This window comes from Lichenostomus cassidix, chromosome 2 (assembly GCF_008360975.1).
Source record: "Lichenostomus cassidix isolate B80296 chromosome 2, HeHo_3.0, whole genome shotgun sequence".
Taxonomy (NCBI): Eukaryota; Metazoa; Chordata; class Aves; order Passeriformes; family Meliphagidae; genus Lichenostomus; species Lichenostomus cassidix.
In genome coordinates this window covers 16025391-16040189 of record NC_139482.1, presented here as the reverse complement: position 1 = coordinate 16040189, position 14799 = coordinate 16025391, and the positions used below count along the sequence as shown (strand labels likewise).

Genomic DNA, 14799 nt, shown 5'->3' with positions numbered 1-14799 from the left:
GGACACACCTGACTTTTGTGCAGGTGTGAATGGATAAATGTGTTTACCTCATAAATATCCTGCTCCAGCAGGATAGAAATATCTGTTACTGTATTGACAAAGTACTTAAGCTCAGCTGTGGGAGTCTGATTCTTCAGGGCAGTGTAAGTAATGCCAGGCACAGTCCCAACTGTGCCATGACCATGGAGGTTTGCACAACCATCTGCATCCATGCAAGAGGCTCGTGCTGGAATGGGTTTGTGGCCAAGGCTTGGCCATCTTCACACAGCCCCACCAGGACAAATCTGTAGCAAGGTCTTGGTCAGCTCCTTTAAACTGTTTGACTGAACTGCCTTTACTCTGGCAGGAATGAGTAGAGGAGCATTTAGGAGAGAAGTTTCAGAGGCAGATCAGAAGGGCAGCAATCAGCAGCTGTAGATATGCAGGAGATAGTCACCTCAGCCCCTTGGAAGTAGCTGGCAAGGAATGTGTGAATGCACCCTGAACTTGTGGTAAGAGGTTTTAAAAATTATTTACTTTATTAAAATGTAATTTGCCTCTGTCATTTAAAAGGGGGTAAAACTTGAAAATTAGTAAGTTTTGTCTATTTGTTTTTCATCCCCAGCCTTGGATTGAAGGGGGAGTTCAGTTAAGACTTCAGCATGAGTTGACACCTTTGTTCTGGCATCATTCTGCTCTTTTGAATAGGGCCCGATCTGTGTGCTAATCTGATAAATGAAGACATTTTGTGCACACATGGTGCGCATTTTAAAGGGCTTCAGTGTGTTAACAAGCTGTGCTGGATATGGTGGGCCCCACCAGAAAGCACATAATTTGAGGCACATGAGAAAGAGATGCAGACCTGAGGAAGTAAAGAAGGTCCATTTGGAATGACAGAACAGCCACTACAGAACTGCTTTCTAGGATGGGCATGAGCTTTCTCTTGCTTTTAATACAGCTGTTTAAAACGTGTTTTCTCAAGCCATTCCAAATCCCTTTTCTATACCTCTTTGTAATAATGCAAAATATTAAAACTCACTGATTCGGGGGCTTAACTTATTTCTTTGTACTTTCAAATTTCCCATTTCAAGACATGTAAGACAACTTAATATTTTCAGTATCTGTGGTCAAAAGTGTAATAATTTTATATTTTTTGTGCATATTTATTCTGTTATCATTGATTTCCTATACCAGTTATGCCCCAGAGATTCTTTCATGGCATTTATTACAATGATGCTTTAGTGATGAAGATGACAACATCCAGCAACCATGAAGCTTTTTCACAATGATTTAAAAAATATCCATCTGTGACTCCTCCTGTGAGTGCAAATCCGAGTCAAGAAATAAGGGGAATGGCAGGTGGCAGGAGAAGAAAACACAAGGCCAGAATTCCTGACAGCCAAGGGCTTATAAATGCACATAAGGCTTAATTTTATTATTAGAAAATCAGTGGGATGCTCAGGATGTTGAGCTTGAACATGTGCATAATCACAGGCTTAAGTCAGCACAACTGCTATTTCATCTTCAAAAGACACATATTTAGGCTGTGGTTACAGTGGCTTGGTCTTTGACTTGTGAATGTCTCTTGTTCCTTCCTCTGTCCCACCCACAATTTTGAATTTATTTACGCAGAATAAAGCGGGAGCTGTGGTGGGAGTGGAGTCAGAAGGTTTGTGCAGCCATGTGAACCAAAGCTCACAACCCACCTAATCCATGGGAGGATCCTGACTGGAGTACTGCATCCAGCTCTGGAGTCCTGACAAAAGGAAAGACATGAATCTGTTAAAGCAGGTCTGGAGGAGGCCACAAAGATGATCAGAGAAAGGGAATTACTCTTCTGTGAGGAAAGGCTGAGAGCGTTGGGGTTGTTCAGCCTGAAGAAGAGAAGGCTCTGGGGAAACCTTCCTGTGGCCTTTCAGTACTTAAGAGGGACCATTAGGAAGGATGGGGAAAAACATTTTATCAGGGCCTGCTGCAGTAGGACAAGGGGTAGTTTTTAAACTAAAAGGTGGCAGATTTGAACTAGATACAAGGAAGACATTTTTTACAATGAGAGCAGTGAAACATGGGAACAGGCTGCCCAGAGAGCTGGTACATGCTCTCACCCTGAAAACGCTCAAGATCAGGTTGGATGGGGCTCTGAGCAACCTGATCTAGTTGCAGATGTTCCAGCTCATTGCAGTGGGTTTGGACAAGATGACATCTAAAGGTCCCTTACAACCTAAACTATTCTATGATTCTATGATTGTACCAATAGCTCATAATGTATTCATCAATTTTATAGAGAACATCACTACTTTATACTCTATTACGTGTGCACAAATATTGATGTATACAGCTGGTCATTGCACTGTTTCCTCTATTATAAACCAGAAATACACTCTACAAAAATTTAACTATTGCAAAACTTTTCAAAAAAGAAAGCCAGTAAATAGTGTCTGCAGTACATTTATCATCACATGGACTCTGGAATAGAGAATGCTACTAATCAAAATCTTTAATCACAGTGTTTAAAACCCATATTTTTGTTTACATTAAAACGAAAAACAAGGGAGATCTAGTTATCTGCATCTTCTGAATTTAGATCTCCTTAAATAAGCACATACAGATTAATCACATCCAAGAATTTTAAATGAGCCTGCAAAGAGTGTTATGGACTGTTAATATTCATTCTCAGACAGTTTTCAAGCATTGGAGAAGTTCCAGAGCACTGGAAGAAAGCAAAGGTTGTGCCAACATTGAAAAGAGATATATAGGTATTATAGTCCTATCAACTTAATATTGATCACAAGTAAATGGCAGAATGACTAACAGAAGATTCCACTAAGAAAGAATGAAAGAAAAACAATTTAATTAATGCAAATCAATAGGAAAGTATGGAGAAGTATAATGATTTTCAGGATAATTCAACATCCTTTTGTGTGAGAATACAAGTTGAATAGATAAATGTGCTGTAGAAATGTATTTATACTTCTGAAAAATATCTAACAATAAAACTTTGAAAAACTACAATTTTAATAGAAAATCATTATGGTGCATATTAAATTTAAAAAAGGCTGACAAACTTCAAATGAGGTCATAAAGGGTATATCAATCTTGACTCCTTGTTGGTTAACTTACTATGCATAGCCTACAAGAAAACAGTGAAATCACTGCTGATAAAATTTGCATGTTACACAGTGATAAAGACAGTGACAAACAACAGAACAGATTGACATGATAGAACAATCTAATAAACTAGTTTCAAAACCAGCATAACTGATTGCAATCAAATATTGCTCCCACCACTCCAAACAAAAAGCTTTAAGAGTACACACTTGTAACGGGGGTCCTCAACAACAAGTAGGGTAAGAAGATCCTCTGCAGTGAGGTCTTCACCTACCTCTATATCCAAAAGGGTCAATGAATTTTGGGCATCAAAGTGAGAATGCTGAGTATGGAGAAGGCAATACTTCAGTCTTCTATTGCCGCTGGCATGTGTTAAAGTAATCTCTAACTTTAGATGTGTTAAAGTAATCCCTATGACACTGCAGACTTGGGCATTTTAATGGGTACTTATTTGGCTGGAGACTTACAGTGCCTCCTGAAACTGCCCTCTGCCCTCTGTTAGATAACTCAGTGTGACAGATTCCAAGGTAACTGTTGTCACAGTGACGTGGCCACCCAGCTCTCCACTTTAAGGCTGCATTTCCATCTTTATCTGCAGCAGACCTTTAAATGCCTCTCTTTAGGTGCATTCAGAGATTTCTGTGGATTAAAAGAAAATTTTTATTTTGTATAGCTAAAATGTCTTTATTTCTTTGGTTAAATTTAAAAACCAACAGAATATTACTTAGAAATCTATTCAGCAGGTTCTTTAATTTTTTTTGTAGTTTTTGGGGAACAAAAACTGACAGCTATCTTTCCTCATTAACCCTCCCATCATTTACAGAAGCTTTGATATTAAGCTCCTCATGCTGAACTTGTTATAGTGACTAGAATATTTTAGTGCAAAGAAAAGTAAAAATGCACTTAAGACACTTGATTTCTTAAATTTTCACCCATCCTATTTATTCATACAGTATCTTTCTACTTTAGAATACTCAGTCTAAGAATTAATTTTTTTGTTTTAAATGGAAAAACCCATGAGGTTCTGGTCTTGAGATGTTGTACATTATTGTAACTCACCTATCTACCCCATCTAAGTAAACTGGACAGGCCTTATCACCCCAAAACTGTGAAGCAGAGACAATGACTTTATTTGAGTATAAATAATCTAACAGTATAAACTAACAGTATAAACAGTATAAATAATATAACAGTATAAACAGTTCCTGAACATCAAACTTCGTTCTCAACAAAGCATCCCAGATAAACTTTGTTAGAAATGTCTTCCAGCAAATGTGATTTGAATGTTGAGAGTGAAAAATCCACCATTTATAACTGGAAAATGTGTCTAGCTGGCACTGATTTCTACAGAAGTCTGATTTTTGCTATGACTGGTACAGCAACAGAGCTGGGTGCTTATGGGGATTGCAATGAAGTGGAGGTCCTGGGCTGAGACACCCAATTAAACTCAGTCTTAAATCCTTCTGAGAGATTGTTGGAGGATTCACTCCAGTAATTCACCAATCTGTTGAATTAGGTTGTTGAAATCCATCGTCCAAAACCACAGTGGTATATTTTCTGCCTGGATAAATATCCACAATGATAAACACAGGCCTCAAAATACTTGAGATGTTTGCCAGTTTTTTACCTTTTTAAAAACCAACTTCATTTCTGCCTTGGCCTGGAAGGCTCTGAACATCTTCTCATCTGAAACTCTTCTGCTGTTGCATCAACCCCACATTTTCATATACTCTAGCACTATCTTCTCTTACTTCTGGACACGTTGGGGTTGGGGTGCAGGGGGGGAGAGGGCTCTGATCCCCATCGTCTGGTCCGATGGTGAATATTTAATGTTTACGTACTCATGACCTTTCCTCTTGCTCTTCTGCCCCTCCTCGATCCTGCACTGGAGGGTCTCAATGTAGTGCTGCATTGCCATGTAAATGAACCTGTACTGAGCCTCTGTCTGCACCATCCCATAGCGCTGGCACCTCACCATCTGGATGGTCTTGGGGACATCGATGTCACAATCCACACCTTTTTCTCGGATGATGTCAATCAGGATGTCAATGACAATGAAAGTTCCTGTTCGCCCAATGCCGGCACTGCAGTGGACCACAACAGGTCCTGCATCAGGAATGCTCTCCTGCTTGTGGTGCACCTCCTCCAGGAAATCCAGGACACCCCCGGGATCGCTGGGAATCCCGTGTTCAGGCCAGGTCCTGAAGTGGTACTGCCACACCGTCCTCTCTGTGTTCCCCTGCCCAACTTTGGAAAGTTTCAGCTCTCTCAGGGTGTAATTGTGTGCTGCACTCTCCTTCACATTCCTGACATGCATCACTCCGTATTCCTCCAGGGAATATTCATCCGGCCAGTACTTGACACACTTACTCTTTCCTCTTTCCACTTCTTTTGTGGTCATGACAATCACTCGAGAATTCTCCTGGAACACCATCCTCCAGAAATCGTTCACTGTGTTCTCCAGGCAGCCTTGAGTAGCAATGTAGCTTTTTTTTGGCTTTGAGTTGTTGCACTTGGTTTCAAACTCAGGAATAATAATATTAGCATTGATATAGTCTGAAACAGGTTCATTGGGATCACCATCGTGGAGAACAACTCTGGTATGATCAAAGGGTAAAATGTTTTTGTATCTATTTTTGTTCTTGTTTTCCTGGAGCTGCCCTTCCTTACGGCTGTAGAGGAGTTTGCATTCCTGCCGCTGCAAGGTCTCAAACTCTTCCCAGAAGCCCTGCTTGACTTTATCCTTGGTCTCTGGCAGCTTGCTGAGCTCCCTCACTCGGCTCTTGATCTCGGCGGCATTAATCCGGGTGCTGTTCAGGGGCTGTTTGAGTTGCAACACAGTGCCCAAAGTCTCCACCATGGGGCTCTCCTTGTAATGCTCCACCAGATCTGTCAGCGAGTCAAACTTCTCTCCTCCACCGGCGTCGTATTTGAGATCCTGGCAGTGGATCATGACGTGTGTCACTTTGGATTTGCCATCGTTGCTCTTTCCTTTGTCATCCTCTGTCCTCACGGAAAGGACAAAGTCCCCAGGGTGGCTCTGGCTCTCCCGCACCAGGAAACTCCCATCTTTTCCTTTCTCTGTCAGGAGTTTCTCAGCTTCTCTCCCAGAGAGATACCCATGAAACCACCTTTCTGAGGTGGGATCAGCACAGTTGAGGGGATATTTCAGCTCTATGACATCTCCATTCTTTTCCTTGAGCTGCCCATGGTGTTCCATACAATACTGCACCAGCTCAGCCAGTGTGGCAAACTTCTTTCCCCCATAGAAGTCACAGTAGTCACCTGTGTTCTGGATCTTTATGTGGGCGACAGCTCCAGTTCGTCTGACAGAGAGTGCGAAGTCTCCTGGGTTACTTTTGCTGGGCCGTGCCAGGAAACTGCCATCGACTCCCCTTGTTAACAGCAGGTTTTCTGCCTCCACCCCAGTGATATTTGGATGAAACCATCTCCGCGATATCATCCTCCCCCGTGGCCCCGGCGGGTCGCGGTGCGCGGGCACCCCCGCGCCGCCCGTCGCTCACATGGGGGTCCCGGCGGGGCCGCGGCCTTCGGGCGCCGCGGGGAGCGCGAACAACGGCGGCGTCGAGCCCGCGAGGGCGCCAACGCTTCGCGGCGCAGGCGGCTCTCCACAGCGAGGGCAGCGGCGGCTCTTCGCCGGGCGGCGGCAGGTCTTCGACGCCGCAAGGTTTGGGCGGCGGTGCGAGCGGGCGGCACCGGACGCACGGGCTCAGGCGGCGCGCGCGGTGCAAATGGCTCGGAGCCGCACCGCAGGTGGCTGCTCCCATGGCGGCGCGGCGCGCGGGATTTGACGTGTTCGGGCAGTTTTCTTTCCTTCCGCGCACGGGGCACCATTTTCGGCAGCGCACTGTCACAATACATGAACGGCCACCCCACGCCGCAATGTAGAAGGGGACGCCCGTGGCCAGAACACGCCAGGCAGACACGTGGCTGTAGCAGGCAGTGGAGCTGCGCGGGACGGGAGTCTCTGTGGAGGCGTGGCGATGAAAGAAATGCAGGATCATCATTTGAGGTTTCCAGGAATTTATTAAGGTCCACAGTCCAGGGTCAGAGGAGGGTGGAGAGGAGCGGAGAGGCAGGGGAGGATACGGAGTGCTGGAAAGCCGAGATGGTGAACCCCGAGCCACGCTTTCGCACAGGGCTGTCAGGAGAGGGAACAGATGCGTGGAAGAGCTCTCGGCAGTCAGCTAACCAGGGCAAGCCAGAGGGGAGGAGGCAGGGAGGGGAGAGGTGTAAACCAGTAAGATTGCAGCATGGGATGGTACAGGCTTCTGCTAGGGAGAAGTCTCTAGAAGAGCGCCAATATGCAAAAATCCTGTAAGCTCGCTGCAGCTTTCATCATTTGCCCGGTGTGGGGAGTGCTATCGGAACACCTCTGGAACTGTCAGCTTCTCTCCAGCAAAGCTCTGCCCAGGCCAGATGGCTGCTGACCTTGTGGAATGTACTAGCTCAGCAGAGCTGGGGCTGATCTGCTCTAATTCCCCTCTCTCTGGAGCTTTTCTTTCCCACCAGAGGGCATACACTGTGAGCACACAACTGCCTTCAGAGGAATTGAAAATATATATTGTATACTAAATAAATGAACTGACTTGAACGCCAAGATTTTGTACTCAATTCCATTCAATGGGGCTGTTAATTCACCCTGTTGCTCACTGGGTAAATTATTCCATTTACTACAAAAGCAGTTGGTTTAGCATACTTTTGTTTGACTTTGCAGAGTGCTGGATGCGCAGCGCTTTTGAATAAGGCCATTCATTTATTTAGCTACCGAGCTAACTCTGGTACTGTGCTGGTATTCACCCACAGCTCTGGATACCATGGAAATAGTTGCTGCCTGGGTTCTAGGCATGCCTAAATTTTTAGTGTAAATAGGATAGTTAAAACTGTTTCTAAAAAACGTGTCCGCAGTGGTAATTTAGGTGAATTGTGTGGGACGAGGTGGGTATGAGGATGGCTGTGAGGAGGGGAGGCAGCAGCACAGCAGGCTGCCAGGGTGCTGGGTGGTAGATGTCCTGAGGATAACTGAGGTCCCGTAAAACGGGTGGATCGTGGCACGTTTTCAAATTTTCATTTTCATGCATTGCAGCCATACGAGCAGGGGAGAGAGACGGTAGGAAGGGGGAGAAGGAGAGAGAAAGAAACTACGTTTCCCGGCGTGCCCCCGCAGCCTCGGGGCGGTGCGGGAGAGGGAAGGGCAGGGAGCCGCTGAGGGAGACGTAACATGGGCGCCTGAGGCCGGGGCGGAGGTCGGGGTGGGCTGAGCGCGGGGCCGGGCGGCGGTGCGGGCCGAGGCCGGGCCGAGGTGCTGGGCGGGCTGTCCCGGCCCCGCCGGAGGGGAGGGCGCTGGGGCGGGGGCCGGGAACGGGGCTGGGGCTGGGTACGGCCCGGCGCGTCCCGGCACTGCTCCCGTGCAGGCGGCTGCGGCGGGGGCGCTGAGCTGAGCCTGCCCGCCGGATCGGCCCGGCAGCCGAGCAGGAGGCGCTGAGGGGCCGGGGCCATGGCCGAGACCGACTCTGTGCACGCCACCAGGTTCGAGGCGGCCGTGAAGGTGATCCAGAGCCTGCCCAAAAATGGTGAGTGCGCGGGGGGGTCCGGCGGCAGCGGCGCCATCGGGGCCGGGCGGGCACCGGGAGCGGGCAGGGCCCGGCGGGCGGCGGGGCGAGGCGAGGCCGCGGGGCAGCGGGGCGGCCCGGCCGGGCGCTGGCAGCGGGCGGGGGTGGCGAGCCGCTGGAAAGCTCGGCTAATGTTGGTGCCTCTCCGGGAAGTGCCGGCTCGGGGGCTGCCGAGCCCTGCCAGGAGTTCCTCGGTCGGGTCTGTCAGCTCCCCGCGATTTCAGCCTCCCTGAGCTCCTGAAGTTGCTTTAACAAAGCTGTTACCGTGACTTCCCCTCTGCTGAAAGAGTTAACAGAACGGCAAAGAAAAATCAGAACGTATTTTTGTGATAAGAGTAATGGTAATTTTTAAAGTTGGTTTCTACATACATCATTAATTCTGGTGTAAGTAAAATCGGATTTTTTTGAGGTACTGAGGTAAAGGTCACTGTTAACTTCTAATGACTAGAATGACTAGAATGACTAGTTAACTTAATGACTAGAATCCAGCCTCAAGCTACTTGATCAAATGGCCTGGTTTTGAAACTTCCCTGCTAGCTGTTAGAGTTGTATATTTACCTTTTCTACCTCTACAAAAGTGTGTTCACAAAGGAATAAGAGAAAAGCAAATCAGGAGGTATGGTGAAAGTGTTACAGAAAGTGTTGTCAAATACCTAAAGTAAACAAAAACACTGCTGAAAGGTGTGTTTTGGGTTAATTGCATTTGTTTGATTTGGTAAATTTTTTGAGTTCTGGAGTTTCTCAGTAAGTTCTCATTTGTTAACAGTTAAGTTACTTGCAAGATACTTTGTTTTTTGGGAGCTAAACCTGTCCCTTTAAACTGAATGAGAGGACATCAGCTTTGTGTTACTTATTATCTTTTTTATTCTAATTGTGGAGCCTGACCTTAGGAGTAGTAAAGGTTATAGTTCTTTAAACCCCATCTAAAACTTGCTGTTTGTACAGTAAATATTTTCAGTGGTGCTGGTTCTCGGTAGATGAGGTGAAAATGTTCTCTGTTGATTTATATTGTACTGCTGTGAATCAGGCTGTAACAGACTGCAGGCTGTTTTCTCACAGAACTACTAAGCTTGTAAAATGCTCATTAATATTTTTTATGACAATTTAATTGTATTTTAAAATGCTTTCACTAGGTTCATTCCAGCCAACGAATGAAATGATGCTCAAGTTTTATAGCTTTTATAAGCAAGCAACCCAAGGACCCTGTAACATTCCTCGACCTGGATTTTGGGATCCGATTGGTAGATATAAATGGTAACTTTTCATTAGTTGTTTTGGGGTTGGTTTTTTTTTATGCTTGGAGTGGACATGTTTAGAAGAGTAGCACTTGGAGGAAGAAACTCACTAAACTCTCTCTTTTTTAAATAAAAAGAATATTTACAACCTTTGATGTTTGAATTAATTTTCTGTTATATTCTAATTTTCTAGCCCAGATAATTTATAACTTCTCAGAGTTGCAGGTGGAAATATTCCATTGGATTATGGAGGTGGGCAGGTTTTTTTTTTTGGACAACGACCATCATGGTGCCTCTGCTGTGTTTATCCCATGTTGTAAAATGAAATTTTAGGTGCAGTATGAGTTATGTGGATGAGTGTCTGGAGTTCTTCCTTCTCAAGTTTTCATGTGTGATGTGAGCCTGAAGTTAATAAGTGCTCACTGGCAGCCACTAATACAGCTTTGAGCTCTTGGTGGGGAGGTTGGGTTTATCTGTCTGTCTGGTTTGTCTGCCCAGTGGCAGGGCTTCCCACTGTCTGTGTTTTGCTTGTCCTGGGAAGACTTCTGATTCACCAAATTGCTAAGTTCTCTTCAGAAAGCCAATGTGAATATTTTGCTTATAGTATTTTAATGATCTGTCCTGAAGAACAAGTGTTCTTTCTGTCTTTATGGTCATGGTGATCTTGGGATCTGTGAAATGATTCCTAGGGCTTTTTTCTTTTTTTTTTTTCTCCTTCCTGCCTCCTCAGTCTCCCTAAGCCAGAGTGGAGGGGATAGACTAGGGCAGTGAGCTTCATCCACCTGGTTGGCTGTAGCTGGAGTGTGAGCTACCAACCTTGGTGTTTTTCTATGAATGGGACAAAGACTCTGAATGTCAAATCATGTGCAAGACTGAGGAGATGTTTTATTGCAGTCTATGTTCTGTCAGATTCCTTGTGCAACACTGATAAATTTGGTTAGTTTTCTGTCTTGCAGAGTTGGAGAGGGGAAGATTTTATTTAGGTCATAAGTAGCTGCTGTGGTAACTGTGGGTGATAGCTACACTATTTGCCTACTAGACTGATGTGTCTTTCCCCAGCTGCTAAACTCAAAAAGGACAGATTTTTCTTGTAGCCTGTTCTGCCTCGGTGACAGCTCTTTGTAGGTGCTGGCTGAGGTGTCTGGGCCTGTTTGTTTTATACAGCAGAGGATCTTAAACTCAACTTAGTCAAAAGGGTAATGTGTGTGTAATGGGCTTGTAACTGGGTACAAAATCATAGGTACCCAGTGAGGAACTCTTCACTCCCCAGTCTGTTCAGTTTGTTTCTTCTTCTTCCACTGTGTGATTAGCCTAGCAAATTATATATTTATACTTTAAAAAAAATGTAAATTGCTCTTGAATTTTACTTATGTCAGAGAAACTCTGGACATTACATAACTGACCTACTTAAAGCCAAGTTGCAAAAAATCTAGTATGCCTTAAAGATACTGAACGTGTATCCGACTTTCTTTCCTAGGGATGCTTGGAGTGCCTTGGGAGACATGTCCAAAGAAGAAGCCATGATAGCCTATGTTGAAGAAATGAAAAAGGTATGTTTACTAATGAGTGGGAGGGATTTTTTAGAACAAAGGTTCCAGAAATAGAGGAATGTGAGGTGGTTCTTGCTGACTACTACTGCCAAAGCTCCAAAAGAGCTGTCCCATGTGTGAACTGCTACATTTCAGTACTATGCCATTTGGCCCATGGGGACAAGAAAATTATGTAGTTCCTTCTAAAGCTACAGAATTTGTATTATTCTCAGAGAAACATGAGAGCTATAGCTGATAGGAAGCTTAAATGACAGAGTTAAAGAAAGTGAAGTATTGAAATCATGGTAAAGGGGGCAGTAGGGGAAAAAAAACTCTTCTGCAAACTGCCTCAGTTCTTAGAGCTGAGAGAAGTAAATGATCATTATACTGGAAAAGACAATAAAACAACTTTCCAGAAGGACTTCAGGAGAAAAGGTCTCACTCTCATGACTGGAGATATGAATATAATCAAATATGTAAGCTTAATAATTTTTGATTTTTCAGGAAGAACTCAGCAACCTGAATTTTCTGTGCTTGTCATGAAAATATTCCTTGTATATTACAGTTGCAGTGAAACCGTTAGCGTTGAGTAATGTGCTCTGTTTTGGAATAGATGTGTAACTTGTAAACAGTCATAGTTACTATCTTAAGCAAGAATTGCAGCATTAACTAAAGTAAACAAAGTTAAAGTTTCGTGTCTTTCATTAACTAATCCTTTTGATTGCAGTCTTTTCACTGAAACTTTTATAGATGACTTTTCCAGTTTAAAGATTATTTGCTGTCAATCTAGTTTAAAGTATAGTTGTAATCTATTATTATAATGAGGTTAGCATCAAGGGGAGAAAAATCTAAGTTCTACTCCAAATATATTTGCTTTTTTCCTAGGCCACTAGCTTGACATCAGACTCCTTACCTGTTTAATAGATGATACAACAAAAACTTTTACTAGGCAAGGATCTGGAGTCTGATTTACTGTTCTTTTTCCTGTCTGTAGTTTTGTTAATTTAGTTCTTGCTGGTATTACTGTATTTGCCTTAAAATGAAAAATAAGCAACTCCAGAAAACACAGAAGGCCAAATACTGTTTGTTTGATTAAAAATCCCATTACATTTTAATAATTCCCTTGAATGTGTGCCACAGGGTTTAGTGCTTCAGTTCAAATCTTGGATTCAATATGTGCTGATACTTAGTAGATTACCTTATGGTTTTTTTCAGTGCAGGTTTTTTTCAGGTTTGTTCAGGACACTATAACTAAATGAAACTGCAGTTTTTGTTCTAAAAATACTCTAGCAAACCTGTGAGGAAGTCTGCTTACTTGACCCTAATGAAGCAAAATATTCTGCCTCTGTGTGGATTATCTGTAGGAATTGGAGAGCAAATGACTTCTTGCCTTGCTCAGCTTTGAAACTGGGGAATCTGTTTACCCTGCTTTGGTCCTGTTTCAGCTCTCACATTTGGAATACTAGCTTCAGCTTTTCCATCCCAATTGATTCTACTTGAGATGTCAATGGAAGTGCATTTCAAATGGATCCACTGGGTTGTTCTGTCAGCACATGCTGCACTAATCCTTATGGGCTTACTGTGGGCAGTCTGCTGTTGCTGCATAGGAATCCATGTCTAAGGGGGCAAAAACCCACTTGTATGCTGATAGCCCAGGACTGTGTGTAAGGCTGTATAACATTGACATATTCCCCCATCCCTGGGGCATTCCCTGGTGTTTGCACATTGTGTTTGGGCTTTACATGTATCAGATGACCCTGTCACAAGATTCTAAATTTTTTGGGGTTTTTTTTCCCCTCCTTAATGTGGTAACCTTGAAAATCACAGATGTTGAGGAACATGTCTGGGTGAGGTTTTGATATGCTGTTGATAGATGACCAAATGCCTTATTTTTAGCTAAAATAAACAAAATGCATCTGAGCTCAGATTCAAGGTTAATTTATGTTTCAAGTACCATTTCTAAAATTTTGTATTGCAATACTGCTTAAACTAATTTTTGTACATTTCAGATATATTGTTTTGTTATATATCACAAATAAGTGATACCTTAGCATGAAGTATTAACACTGTATGGTGTTTCTAATTTAAAACAAGAGTATATATGAATTGTGTGACATCCAATAAAAACAGTAAATCAGGATACATATTTTTCAGGAACTTATTTTTTACTTTCAAAATTTGAGATTACTTATTAAGCCTAGTGGCTATGTGAGCGAGCAGTTGCTTTTGTGTGTGGAGCTATTTTCTCTTTTTGTGGTCACCCAAAAGGTGGGCATTAGAAAAGACTCTTAAGAGTCCCTTCAAGTACTACAGAATATACTGAGCTCTCTTTAGAATACATGAAGAGCAGAAATATGCAGACATCATAGAAAAGCATGTATGAAACACTTTACAGAGCTGATTATAGAACCAAATACATAACAAATATAAGCCTTTTTCTAGAATAGGCTTCTTGTTTCTCTCAATGTTATTGAAGAAAAAACAAAAAGTGATCACAAAACTGTTGAATCTCTGCTTCATCTCCAGCTCTGTATGAGTATTTCTCCCTAACAAAGACAGAATGAATTATGTCCACTGAACAGATCAGAGAAGTGGCAATGAAACTGCAGTTTGATAGGATTGTTGTCTCTTGGTGTCCTTGATTGGTTTGCAAGTGTTGGCCTGCTTGGAGCTCCTGCTTTGTGCAGTAATGCTGCAGCTTTTGCTCCTACTGCTTAGTGACATGCCTGGTGCTTTCAGCAGCACATCCTGTGGCGGTGTGTACCTTCATCTGTTGCTTTCTTAGTGCTCTTTGGGAGGAGGAGGTGCACTGTAGCTGTTAGTTTGTTTCAACCCTCGTTTTTTCCTATAGCTAGTGCTACTTCTAAAATATGGTAGCTAAAAAAAGTATAGGATGGAAGAGGAACAAAGCTAGTGGCAGGAGGCTTGGTTGAAAGGAATTGAACTAGAATGGGACAACCATACCATGTGGTTTTCAAATAGTATTAAACTATTGAATCTCTTCTGTTTAATTGATTTTATATTTAAGATTTTGCATTCCTATCATATGGTCAAAGGCGTTGGTTTTATCACTTAAAATGAAGAAATGCTCCATGACTTCAAGAGCAGAACTTGAGTCTAGTTTATTCTTCTTCTGAGTATGTCTTTTTGCTGTCCCAGTTTTGCTCTATTGTGTCCATTTTTTTTGATATGGGTTTAGAAGGACCTAGTAGTGCACTTCTGATCTTCTTCTTCTGTTCCATTGAAGATTACAGAGTTTGACAATACGAAGAATCCTCTAAGACAGAAAAAGTATTTCTGTTCTGATTTCTCTGT

General features: G+C 43.3%; 1 protein-coding gene and 1 pseudogene across 3 annotated transcripts in view; one reads left to right on the top strand and one right to left on the bottom strand.

The window, feature by feature from the left end:
- Positions 1-4306: 4306 nt before the first annotated feature.
- LOC146440864 (tyrosine-protein phosphatase non-receptor type 11 pseudogene) lies at positions 4307-6614 on the bottom strand (annotated as a pseudogene).
- Positions 6615-8426: 1812 nt separating this feature from the next.
- The window catches only part of ACBD5 (acyl-CoA binding domain containing 5), a 30283-nt gene continuing 23910 nt past the window's right edge, over positions 8427-14799 (top strand). Inside the window, exons 1-3 of one of the 3 annotated variants that reach the window (XM_085050464.1) lie at positions 8427-8681; positions 9854-9974; positions 11433-11505. In XM_085050464.1, coding sequence (XP_084906590.1) covers positions 8606-8681; positions 9854-9974; positions 11433-11505 — 270 coding nt within the window. In that variant the 5' untranslated portion in view covers positions 8427-8605. The remainder of the gene's footprint in view (positions 8682-9853; positions 9975-11432; positions 11506-14799) is intronic. The other 2 variants (XM_085050466.1, XM_085050467.1) reach the window with 2 other exon arrangements.